The sequence below is a fragment of the Ranitomeya variabilis genome, chromosome 1, assembly GCF_051348905.1.
Source record: "Ranitomeya variabilis isolate aRanVar5 chromosome 1, aRanVar5.hap1, whole genome shotgun sequence".
NCBI classification, from domain to species: domain Eukaryota; kingdom Metazoa; phylum Chordata; class Amphibia; order Anura; family Dendrobatidae; genus Ranitomeya; species Ranitomeya variabilis.
In genome coordinates this window covers 1,037,764,214-1,037,776,672 of record NC_135232.1, presented here as the reverse complement: position 1 = coordinate 1,037,776,672, position 12,459 = coordinate 1,037,764,214, and the positions used below count along the sequence as shown (strand labels likewise).

The window sequence follows — 12,459 nt, the reverse complement described above, 5'->3', positions numbered from 1 at the left end:
CTTGGGAATGATGCAAGAAGTTTTTCACACCTGGATGTGGGGATCCTCTGCCATTCTTCCTTGCAGATCCTCTCCAGTTCCGTCAGGTTGGATGGTGAACGTTGGTAGACAGCCATTTTCAGGGCTCCCCAGAGATGCCCAATTGGGTTTAGGTCAGGGCTCTGGCTGGGCCAGTCAAGAATGGTCACAGAGTTGTCCTGAAACCACTCCTTTGTTATTGTAGCTGTGTGCTTAGGGTCATTGTCTTGTTGGAAGGTGAACCTTCGGCCAAGTCTGAGGTCCAGAGCACTCTGGAAGAGTGGAACTGCGTCGAACGCAACATGTTGCATTGTGTTGCGGTCGACGCGGCGTCAAAACGACGCATACGGAGGCATCCGCGTACATTCTCATGGCCTGCGTACCCAGTGTTAAAGATAGGTAGAGCAGGACGCATGCCGACGTAGGCGGAGCTGAATGGAAGAGGTGCGGCAGTGGGCGGGGCTTGATGGAGGAACTACGCAGCCCTCCGCAGCTCTGCCCAGCGCAAGTGTGAAACCAGCCTTACACATTGCTACAATGAAAATGCAGGATTTGTCAGGACTGCAATATTCCTTCAGTTTCCATCAATTATCTGCTTTACCATGGTGAAAATACCTATAGCGTTGTAATTGTTGTGGCTAAGCCTATAATGAATGTGGATTTTCATTTTGCCACTTTTGGATAATGTGTCTGACATCTTGGTGACATTAAAATGTCCTCCTTTGTCTTTACAGTGTCCATGGACAATATCGGAGAGAAAGGTGAGCCTGGCATTTAAACAGCTTTTCCTATAAATAGTAATATTCATTGTGGATCATTATTCACGTCATGACCAAACCTTTGTTGGTGATTTTGTGGTCGGTCTATATTTAAAGTAAATCTGCTGTCTCTTCTCCTCTTCTGTCCTTGTCCACCACTGATCCGAAGTAACAGGTTATGCATTCTTCATCACTTCCCACAAAGTACACTGGCTCCATTCTCAGAGCTACAGTTTGCAATTTGTTACTGGCAACAGGTAGGGCACAGTAATGAGGAGAGATCTTTAATGGCTGCAGACACTAGCCTATGGCCAAGATTCATCATTGCGGTTTCTCCACTTTTCTGGAGAAATTTATTCCTTTTTACCGTATATACTCGAGTATAAGCTGACCCCCTAATTTTCTAACAAAAAAGTGGGAAAACTTATTGACTCGAGTATAAGCCTAGGGTGGAAAATGCAGCAGCTACCGGTAAATGTCAAAAATAAAAATAGATACCAATAAAAGTAAAATTAATTGAGACATTAGTAGGTTAAGTGTTTTTGAATATCCATATTGAATCAGGAGCCCCATATAATGCTCCATACAGTTCATTATGGCCCCATAAGATGCTCCATATACAAATATGCCCCATATAATGCTCCATGCAGATCTTTATGGCCCCATAAGATGCCCCATATAATGCTCCATTCAGTTCTTTATGGCCCCATAAGATGCTCCATATACAAATATGCCCCATATAATGCTCCATGCAGATCTTTATGGCCCCATAAGATGCCCCATATAATGCTCCATTCAGTTCTTTATGGCCCCATAGATGCCCCATATAATGCTCCATTCAGTTCTTTATGGCCCCATGTAATGCTCCATATAATGCTCCATGCAGTTCATTATGACCCCATGTAATGCTCCATATAATGCTCCATGCAGTTATGGCCCCATAGATGCCCCATATAATGCTCCATGCAGTTATGGCCCCATAGATGCCCCACATAATTCTCCATGCAGTTATGGCCCCATAGATGCTCCATATAATGCTCCATGCAGTTCTTTATGGCCCCATAGATGCTCCATATAGCATTGTGCCACATGTAATGCTGCTGCTGCACTAAAAAAAAAAAATGACATACTTACCTCTCGTCGCTGCCCGCTGCTCCTCAGCGTCCCGTCTCTCCGCACTGACTGTTCAGGCAGAGGGCGGCGCGCACACTAATACGTCATCGCGCCCTCTGACCTTAACAGTCAGTGACGAGGACGCGGAAAACGGGGCGTCGGTGGAACGAAGTAAGGTGAATATGAAATACTCACCTGCTCCCAGCGCTCCTGACGCGGTCCCTGCATGTCCCACGGTCTTGGGGCGCAGCAGCTTCTTCCTGTAGTGAGCGGTCACATTGTACTGCTCATTCCAGTAATGAATATGCGGCTCCACCCCTATGGGAGTGGAGTCCATATTCATTAATTTAATGAGCGGTACCAGTGACCACTGAACAGGGAAAGAAGCTGCCGCGCCCCAAGACCGTGGGACATGCGGGGACCGCGCCGGGAGCAGGTATTTGACAGGCGTCGCTCCCCCTCACCCGCCGACCCCCCCGCCTTCCATGACTCGAGTATAATAATAATAATAATTTTATTTATATAGCGCCAACATATTCCCCAGCGCTTTACAACTTATAGAGGGGACTTGTACAGACAATAGACATTACAGCATAACAGGAATCACAGTTCAAAACAGATACCAGGAGGAATGAGGGCCCTGCTCGCAAGCTTACAAACTATGAGGAAAGGGGGAGACACGAGAGGTGGATGGTAACAATTGCTTTAGTTATTTGGACCAGCCATAGTGTAAGGCTCGGGTGTTCATGTAAAGCTGCATGAACCAGTTAACAGCCTAAGTATGTAGCAGTACAGACACAGAGTGCTATTAACTGCATAAAGTGTATGAGAACATGATGCGAGGAACCTGATTATGTTTTTTTTTTTTTTTTTAAATTAATTAATTAATTAATTTTTATTTTTTTATTAGGCCACACAGGGATAGTTAGGTTAATGCGTTGAGGCGGTAGGCCAATCTGAACAAATGAGTTTTTAGGGCGCGCTTAAAACTGTGGGGATTGGGGATTAATCGTATTAACCTAGGTAATGCATTCCAAAGAATCGGCGCAGCACGTGTAAAGTCTTGGAGACGGGAATGGGAGGTTCTGATTATTGAGGATGCTAACCTGAGGTCATTAGCATAAGCCGAGAGGGGCACTTTCAGCCCATTTTTTTGGGCTGAAAATCTTGGCTTATACTCGAGTATATACGGTACTTACTTTTGTATTTTTGTGCATTATTCTCTATACGTTTTGTACCACTTTTTAAGCCATCTTTCGTTTTCAAATATTCTTTTATGTTTCTTCCACAACTTTGCTTATCCAGATTAATGAAATGCTATTTCTACCAAATGTCATATTTTTTTTTACGCATCTCACTCAGCCCTGCTGGAGTAAGGTTTCTGGCAGAGTTTTTAATTTAATGCATTATTAGACAAGCATGCAATTTTTTTGGAGGGTTTGTGTCTTTTTGCGCTAAAACTGACAAAACCCCTCTGTTAAGAACAAAACTGAAGACCGTTTTTGATTTGGCCCCAAATTCGTAAACTGCATGCACCATTTTGAAGATTTTGTCAATTACTCCTCAGCTAAAAAAAGAAAAGTGACTCCAAGAAATTGCAATAGGTGAATTAGGGCCTACATGTAATGTGTCATTTTTCAGCACTACTAGTGGCCATTTTGGTTATTAGAGTAAACTGTAGCTCACATATGTCAAACTCTAACCCGCTGGCCAAATCTGACCCGCAGGGTGAGTAAATTTGGCCTATAACAACGGGCAGATCCTCTGAGTATATTTGGCCCGATATGCGGGCGCAGGTCTCCCAAGTATATTTGACCTACGACGCCGGGCAAGTTTATCTCCCGATATCACGCTTTCACCCAGCATTGCACATTCAACTATATTGGTATCCTGGATGCAGATACAGTTGAAAGCACTGATGGAGGAGGAAGTGTCTGATGCTCCCATCATCCCCCCTCTGTGCCTGATGTCTCGGCACCAGAGCAGTGGGGGAACAAGGATAGGGGAGCATTTATTTTTTTCTAAAGTGGGTCCCATTATACTGTATGGAGAACTATGTGAGGCACTCCATACTGTATAGAGCACTCTGTGGGGCCTACTATACTGTATGGAGAACTATATGGGTCCCTTTATGCTGTATGAAAGACTAAGTGGGGCCTTTATACTGTAGGAGCACTATTGGGCTCACTATACTTTATAGAGCACTATGCGGGGCCATTATACTGTATGGAGCACTATTTGTGGCCATTATATTGTATGGAACACTATGTGAGGCCATTATACTATATGGTGCACTATGTGGGGCTATTACACTGTATGGAGCACTATTTGAGGCCATTATACTACATGGATCACTGTGGGTCCATTATACTATATGGAGCACTTTTTGTGGCCCTTATACTGTATGTCGCAGTATGTGGGGCCTTCATACTGTATGGAACACAATACAGAGCCATGTTATACTGTATGGAGCACTTTTTATGGGGCCATTTTCCTGTATGGAGCACTAAGTTTGGCTGTTATACTGTATAGGGCACTATAATGGGCCATTATACTGTATGGAGCACTATGTGGGGCCATTATACTGTATGGAGAACTGTGTGGTGCCTATTATACTGCATGGAGCACTATGTGCATCCATTATACTGTATGCAGCAGTTTTTGTGGCTATTATACTGTATAGAGCGCTATGTGGGGCCATCATACTGTATTGTGCACTATGTGGGACCATTATACTGTATGGATTGCAATGCAGGACCCCGTTATACTGTATGGAGGAGAATGTGGGCCTGTTATACTGTATGGAGCACTATGCCCGGCCTATTATACAGAATGGAGCTGTATGTACAGAACAGACCAAAAGTGTGGACACACCTTCTCATTTAAAGATTTTTCTGTATTTTCATGACTATGAAAATTGTACATGCATGTAGAAAAGCCGCGGAGACACCATCACGTGTTTCTCAACGCAAGCAATAAATAGCCAGGTCTTTCACCGGGAAGGAACAACCATGGGAAGGGCAGCATCCAATAAAGGAAAACCACCTTTGCCAAAACATGGTATCCATCCACAGACAGCTGATTCGGGGTATTTGCCCCTCATCAGTGTGGAGTAGGAAACTGGCGATTAGGAGCAGTGCCTAGTGAAAAGACTATAAACATAAGGATGAATGACCTCGGGGAGATCAAAACATCCAACACCGCGGAGGCACCATCACGTGTTTCTCAACGCAGTGGTCCAGAACATTGCCCCCATCCCTAAAGGGAAATATGGAAATGCATGTAGAAAAGCCGCGGAGACACCATCACGTGTTTCTCATCGCAAGCAATAAATAGCCAGGTCTTTCACCGGGAAGGAACAACCACAGGAAGGGCAGCATCCAATAAAGGAAAACCACCTTATTTTATTCTAAGATCTATTAATTAAAATGTACCATATTCGTAGAACAACTCCTTTAAGTTTGTTTCCATATGAAATAGTTCATCTCTATAATTGATAATAAGGAAAAACTTCCTCAGTTGTATACATTTTTTAATAAATATCAAAGTTAGCTCCCGACTTTGTCCAAGCTTTTAATTTTGTCCATTAATTGTTACTCCCTTGATGTAACAGAACTTGCTGCTTTTCTATAAAACTAAATATAAACCTGACAGATTCACATTCGCTTTCTGAAGATGATTTTTCTTACTAAATAGGAATAAGGAGTGGATTTCCCTTGCAGACTACATGCTGCTTCCTTCCGATAACACCTGGTCCTGTGCCAGAGAGCTGGACCGCCCCACTGCACTCAGTGATTACATGCCAGCTGCCCACAGCTTCCACTATGGAGAGTGCCGCATACTGTGGTATTATTGATCTGTTATGATCCGGTGACCTAGGAGCCGCATGAGAGACTTTCTCAGGAGTAAGTGGTATCTGTACTGACCGCAAACCCTAAACTGACACCGCAACTAGAAGTAGCCGTGGGGTGTGCCTAACCTGTCCTAGACACCTCGACACAGCCGGAGGACTAAATACCCCACAAGGGGGAAATATTGACTGTGAGTATAAGAGGAAAGACACACGCAGGCAGAAAAACAGAATTTAGCAAAAGAGGCACTTCTAGCTAAATAGAAAAGGATAGGACAGAATTCTAAGCGGTCAGTATTAAAATCCTAAAAATATCCACAGCAGAAAATACAAATATACTACATCTAACTAAAGACATAGCAAGTATATCTGCAACTCCTGAGAATCCAGCATGACTGAAAAATCCAAACAAAGTCTAAGCTGGACAAAAACACAATGAATTGCACTGAATTACAAAGCACACTGCATGTGTGCACAGAGACAAAAAACCAGACACTTATCTTAGCTGAATTGGCAGCAGAGCATGAGGAACCAGAGAGAGATGCAATCCCTCCAAGAACAATGGAGAACTGGCCAGGAGTAATGGATCCTGCAAACCTAAATACCTAGTAGAGCTGCCATCAGCAGAAACACCTGCCCTGGATTACAACCCCAAGACAACTGCACTACCACTAACAACCACCGGAGGGAGCCCAAGAGCAGAATTCACAACAGTACCCCCCCCTTGAAGAGGGGTCACCGAACCCTCACCAGAGCCCCCAGGCCGATCAGGACGAGCCAGATGAAAGGCACGGACCAAATCAGCAGCATGGACATCAGAGGCAAAAACCCAAGAATTATCCTCCTGGCCATAACCCTTCCATTTGACAAGGTACTGAAGCCTCCGCCTCGAAAGGCGAGAATCCAAAATCTTCTCAACCACATACTCCAACTCCCCATCAACCAACACAGGAGCAGGAGGATCAACAGAGGGAAGAACGGGCACCACATATTTCGGCAATAAAGATCTATGGAAAACATTATGGATGGAAAAAGAGGCCGGAAGGGCCAAACGAAAAGACACCGGATTGATGATCTCAGAAATCCTATAAGGACCAATTAACCGAGGCTTAAACTTAGGGGAAGAAACCTTCATAGGAACATGATGGGAAGACAACCAGACCAAATCCCCAACCAGAAGCCGGGAACCAACACACCGACGACGGTTAGCAAAACGCTGAGCCTCCTCCTGAAACAACACCAAATTGTCCACCACATGAGCCCAAATCTGTTGCAACCTGTCAACCACAGAATCCACACCAGGACAATCAGAAGGCTCAACCTGCCCTGAAGAAAAACGAGGATGAAAACCAAAATTACAAAAGAAGGGCGAAACCAAGGTAGCCGAACTAGCCCGATTATTAAGGGCGAATGAGCAGACACAAAGCATCTCAAATAAGTTTCCAAAGTCTGATTAGTTCGCTCGGTCTGGCCATTTGTCTGCGGATGAAATGCAGAAGAAAAAGACAAATCAATGCCCAGCCTAGCACAAAAGGCCCGCCAAAACCTAGAAACAAACTGGGAACCTCTGTCGGACACAATATTCTCCGGAATACCATGCAAACGAACCACATGCTGGAAAAACAACGGAACCAAATCAGAAGAGGAAGGCAATTTAGGCAAAGGCACCAAATGAACCATCTTAGAGAACCGGTCACAAACCACCCAGATAACCGACATCCTCTGGGAAACCGGAAGATCTGAAATAAAATCCATAGAAATATGCGTCCAGGGCCTCTCAGGGACCGGCAAAGGCAAAAGCAACCCGCTAGCACGGGAACAACAAGGCTTGGCCCGCGCACAATTCCCACAGGACTGCACAAAAGAACGCACATCACGCGACAAAGAAGGCCACCAAAAAGACCTACCAACCAAATCTCTGGTACCAAAAATACCAGGATGGCCTGCCAACACAGAACAATGAACCTCAGAAATCACTCTACTAGTCCATCTGTCAGGAACAAACAGTTTGCCCACTGGACAGCGGTCAGGTTTGTCAGCCTGAAATTCCTGCAGAACCCGTCGCAAATGAGGGGAAATGGCCGAAAGGACCACCCCTTCCTTCAGAATGCCGACCGGTTCCAGTACCTCAGGAGAGTCAGGCAAAAAACTCCTAGAGAGGGCATCAGCCTTAATATTCTTAGAACCCGGAAGATACGAGACCACAAAATCAAAACGGGAGAAAAACAAGGACCATCGAGCCTGTCTAGGATTCAGCCGTTTGGCAGACTCGAGGTAAATCAGATTTTTATGATCGGTCAAGACCACAATACGGTGCTTGGCTCCCTCAAGCCAATGTCGCCATTCCTCAAACGCCCACTTCATAGCCAACAACTCCCGATTGCCGACATCATAATTGCGTTCAGCAGGCGAAAACTTACGAGAAAAGAAGGCACATGGTTTCATCAAGGAACCAACAGAATTCCTCTGAGACAAAACGGCCCCTGCCCCAATCTCAGAAGCGTCAACCTCAACCTGAAACGGAAGAGAAACGGCTGACGCAACACCGGGGCAGAAGTAAATCGGCGTTTAAGCTCCTGAAAGGCAGAGACCGCCACAGAGGACCAATTCGCTACATCAGCGCCTTTCTTCGTCAAATCAGTCAGGGGTTTAACCACACTGGAGAAATTAGCAATGAAACGGCGATAAAAATTAGCAAAGCCCAAAAATTTTTGAAGGCTCTTCACGGATGTGGGCTGAATCCAATCATGAATGGCCTGAACCTTAACCGGATCCATCTCTATAGATGAGGGAGAAAAAATGAAGCCCAAAAAAGAAACCTTCTGCACTCCAAAGAGACACTTAGACCCCTTCACAAACAAAGCATTATCACGAAGGATCTGAAATACCATCCTGACCTGTTTCACATGAGACTCCCAATCATCGGAAAAAATCAAGATATCATCCAAATATACAATCATGAATTTATCAAGATAATTCCGGAAGATATCATGCATGAAGGACTGAAAAACAGATGGAGCATTAGAGAGTCCGAATGGCATCACAAGGTATTCAAAATGGCCTTCGGGCGTATTAAACGCAGTTTTCCATTCATCACCCTGCTTAATACGAACAAGATTATATGCCCCCCGAAGGTCAATCTTCGTAAACCAACTAGCCCCCTTAATCCTAGCAAACAAATCGGAAAGCAGAGGTAAAGGGTATTGAAACTTGACCGTGATCTTATTCAAGAGGCGATAATCAATACAGGGTCTCAAGGAGCCATCCTTCTTAGCAACAAAAAAAAATCCCGCTCCCAACGGTGAAGAAGATGGCCGAATATGCCCCTTCTCCAAAGACTCCTTAACATAACTCCGCATGGCGGTATGTTCTGGCACAGACAGGTTGAAAAGTCGGCCCTTGGGAAACTTACAGCCTGGAATCAAGTCAATAGCACAATCACAGTCCCTATGCGGTGGAAGGGAACTGGACTTGGGCTCATCGAATACATCCTGAAAATCAGACAAAAACTCTGGAACCTCAGAAGAGGTGGAAGAGGAGATTGACATCAAAGGAACGTCACTATGAACCCCCTGACAACCCCAACTAGTCACAGACATAGACTTCCAATCCAACACAGGATTATGTATCTGCAACCATGGAAAACCCAGCACAATAGCATCATGCAAATTATGCAACACCAGAAAACGACAATCTTCCTGATGGGCTGGCGCCATGCACATGGTCACCTGTGTCCAAAACTGGGGTTTATTTTTAGCCAAAGGTGTAGCATCAATGCCCCTTAAAGGAATAGGGTTCTGCAAAGACTGCAAGCGGAAACCACAACGCCTGGCAAATTCAAAGTCCATTAGATTCAAAGCGGCGCCTGAATCCACATACACCATGACAGAAAATGATGACAATGAGCAGATCAAGGTCACAGATAACAGAAATTTAGGTTGTACAGTACTGATGGTAACTGAACTAGCGATTCTCTTTGTACGCTTAGGGCAGACTGAAATGACATGAGAAGCATCGCCACAATAAAAACACAACCTATTCTGACGTCTGAATCCTTGTTCTAGACAGAATCCTATCACACTGCATAGGCTCAGGCATCTGCTCTGAGGACAACGCCACAGCGTGCACAGTTCTGCGCTCCCGCAAGCGCCGATCAATCTGAATGGCCAGAGACATAGAATCACTCAGACCAACAGGCGTGGGAAACCCCACCATAACATCTTTAACAGATTCAGAAAGACCCTTTCTGAAAATTGCAGCCAAAGCATCATCATTCCATTTAGTCAGCACAGACCATTTTCTAAATTTCTGACAATACAATTCTGCCGCTTCTTGACCCTGAGACAGGGCCAACAAGGTCTTCTACGCTTGATCCACAGAATTTGGTTCATCATATAATAATCCTAGAGCCTGAAAAAAGGCGTCTACATTAAGCAAGGCCGGATTCCCAGATTCCAGTGAAAATGTCCAATCCTGAGGGTCGCCACGCAACAGGGAGATGACAATTTTAACCTGCTGAATGGGATCACCAGAGGAACGAGGTTTCAGAGCAAAAAACAGTTTACAGTTGTTTTTAAAACTCAAAAATGTGGACCTGTCCCCAAAAAACAAATCAGGAGTAGGAATCCTAGACTCTAAAAGCGGAGTCTGAACAATATAATCCGAAATACCCTGTACCCTAGCAGCAAGCTGGTCTACATGAGAAACTAATCCCTGAACATCCATGCTAGCACAAGTCTCCTCAGTCACCCAGAGGAAAAGAGGGAAGGAAAGAAAAAACAGGCTACAGAAAAAAAAATGGCTCAACACCTTTCTTCCCTTTTTCTGAGATGCATTTAACTCATTGTTGGCCAGTTGTACTGTTATGATCCGGTGACTTAGGAGCCGCATGCGAGACTTTCTCAGGAGTAAGTGGTATCTGTACTGACCGCAAACCCTAAACTGACACCGCAACTAGAAGTAGCCGTGGGGTGTGCCTAACCCGTCCTAGACACCTCGACACAGCCGGAGGACTAAATACCCCTATAGGTGGAAATGGGAATTCTATCTTGCCTCAGAGCAGAGCCCCAAAGGATAGGCAGCCCCCCACAAATATTGGCTGTGAGTATAAGAGGAAAGACACACGCAGGCAGAAAAACAGAATTTAGCAAAAGAGGCACTTCTAGCTAAATAGAAAAGGATAGGACAGAATTCTAAGCGGTCAGTATTAAAATCCTAAAAATATCCACAGCAGAAAATACAAATATACTACATCTAACTAAAGACATAGCAAGTATATCTGCAACTCCTGAGAATCCAGCATGACTGAAAAATCCAAACAAAGTCTAAGCTGGACAAAAACACAATGAATTGCACTGAATTACAAAGCACACTGCATGTGTGCACAGAGACAATAAACCAGACACTTATCTTAGCTGAATTGGCAGCAGAGCATGAGGAACCAGAGAGAGATGCAATCCCTCCAAGAACAATGGACAACTGGCCAGGGGTAATGGATCCTGCAAACCTAAATACCTAGTAGAGCTGCCATCAGCAGAAACACCTGCCCTGGATTACAACCCCAAGACAACTGCACTACCACTAACAACCACCGGAGGGAGCCCAAGAGCAGAATTCACAACATTGATCACTAGTGGTGCTGGCCACCAGCAGATCCGATCAGAGGGAATGTCATGTGTTTAATTATTAATTTATTAGGATTATGCAGCGTATATGGACTATAAATTGTAGCTATGTATTTCTAAACCCTCCACTGGGGCAGCCATATTGCGGGCACACAGACTGTATCGCACTGTCGCGTGCTTAGTGGCAGCTGCAGTGGATGGGGGTTAATTGATAGAAGGCACCGCAGCCTTTGTGCGCTGTTGTTGAGGAAGAGTGTTAATTAAATCTTAAAAAATCCCTCAGCTAATGTAATAAACATTTTATTGCTAGTCTCCTAAGTTCCCAAGATATATCAAAAAGCACAGCATCAAAAACGTGATAAAAAGACACTTAAAAACGCAAGTGGATCGCCCTGAAGGGCTGTGGGGTACTCGGGCCAGGTCAGACAGTTCTTAAAGGGGATGTGTCACGGCAGCAGTGACCTGGTCCGTTACCCTGGGCGTCCAATAAGAGTCAATGAATTAAAAGGGGGAATAAAGTTTAGAATGGATTTGGGGAATTGAAGAAAAAGTTCGTGATGCCACCCGTGGCATTCGGCAATGAGATGGTGGCCAACGCTACAGTTCAGATCTTCTGGGGCAGATGGTGATGCAGCAGAGATGGTGCAGCTCTCCACAAGTAGAGCTAACCCCAGGGCAGATGTAGTATTAAGTGATATGTTGGTGGTGGTTATGCTGGGCAGGTGTTGTAGGAGTAACGCAAGGACACAGTAAGGTGCAGTTTCCACTTTACTCACAGTTCTCCAGTCCACAAACGCCAACAGGATGCTGTGTTCCCTGGGTCAGTGGTCCAGCAAACTTCCAGGTAGATTGGAATGCACCTTTCCAGGACTCCTTTCATATGCCTTTCTCTGGCCGTCTCACTACACTGGCTTCCACTTCTCCTGCCCAGCGCTTTACCCACAGTGTCCCAAGCCAGCAGCCACGTGCTGGTCGGGCGATGTCTTCTCATTCCCCTGGATTCTATACGGCTGCCTTTTTGGCTAAGTATGGATGAATGTGGCTGTGACTCTTGCAAAAGCCACAGCCTCTGGTTTCTTAGCTGAACTTGAAGTAT

At 45.0% G+C, this 12,459-nt stretch overlaps 1 protein-coding gene across 1 annotated transcript in view; it reads left to right on the top strand.

Moving 5' to 3' along the window:
• Positions 1-12,459, top strand: part of ZDHHC2 (zDHHC palmitoyltransferase 2) — a 193,209-nt gene that overhangs the window by 66,983 nt on the left and 113,767 nt on the right. Inside the window, exon 2 of the mRNA XM_077279693.1 lies at positions 753-779. Within this exon, the coding sequence (XP_077135808.1) occupies positions 753-779 (27 nt within the window). The remainder of the gene's footprint in view (positions 1-752; positions 780-12,459) is intronic.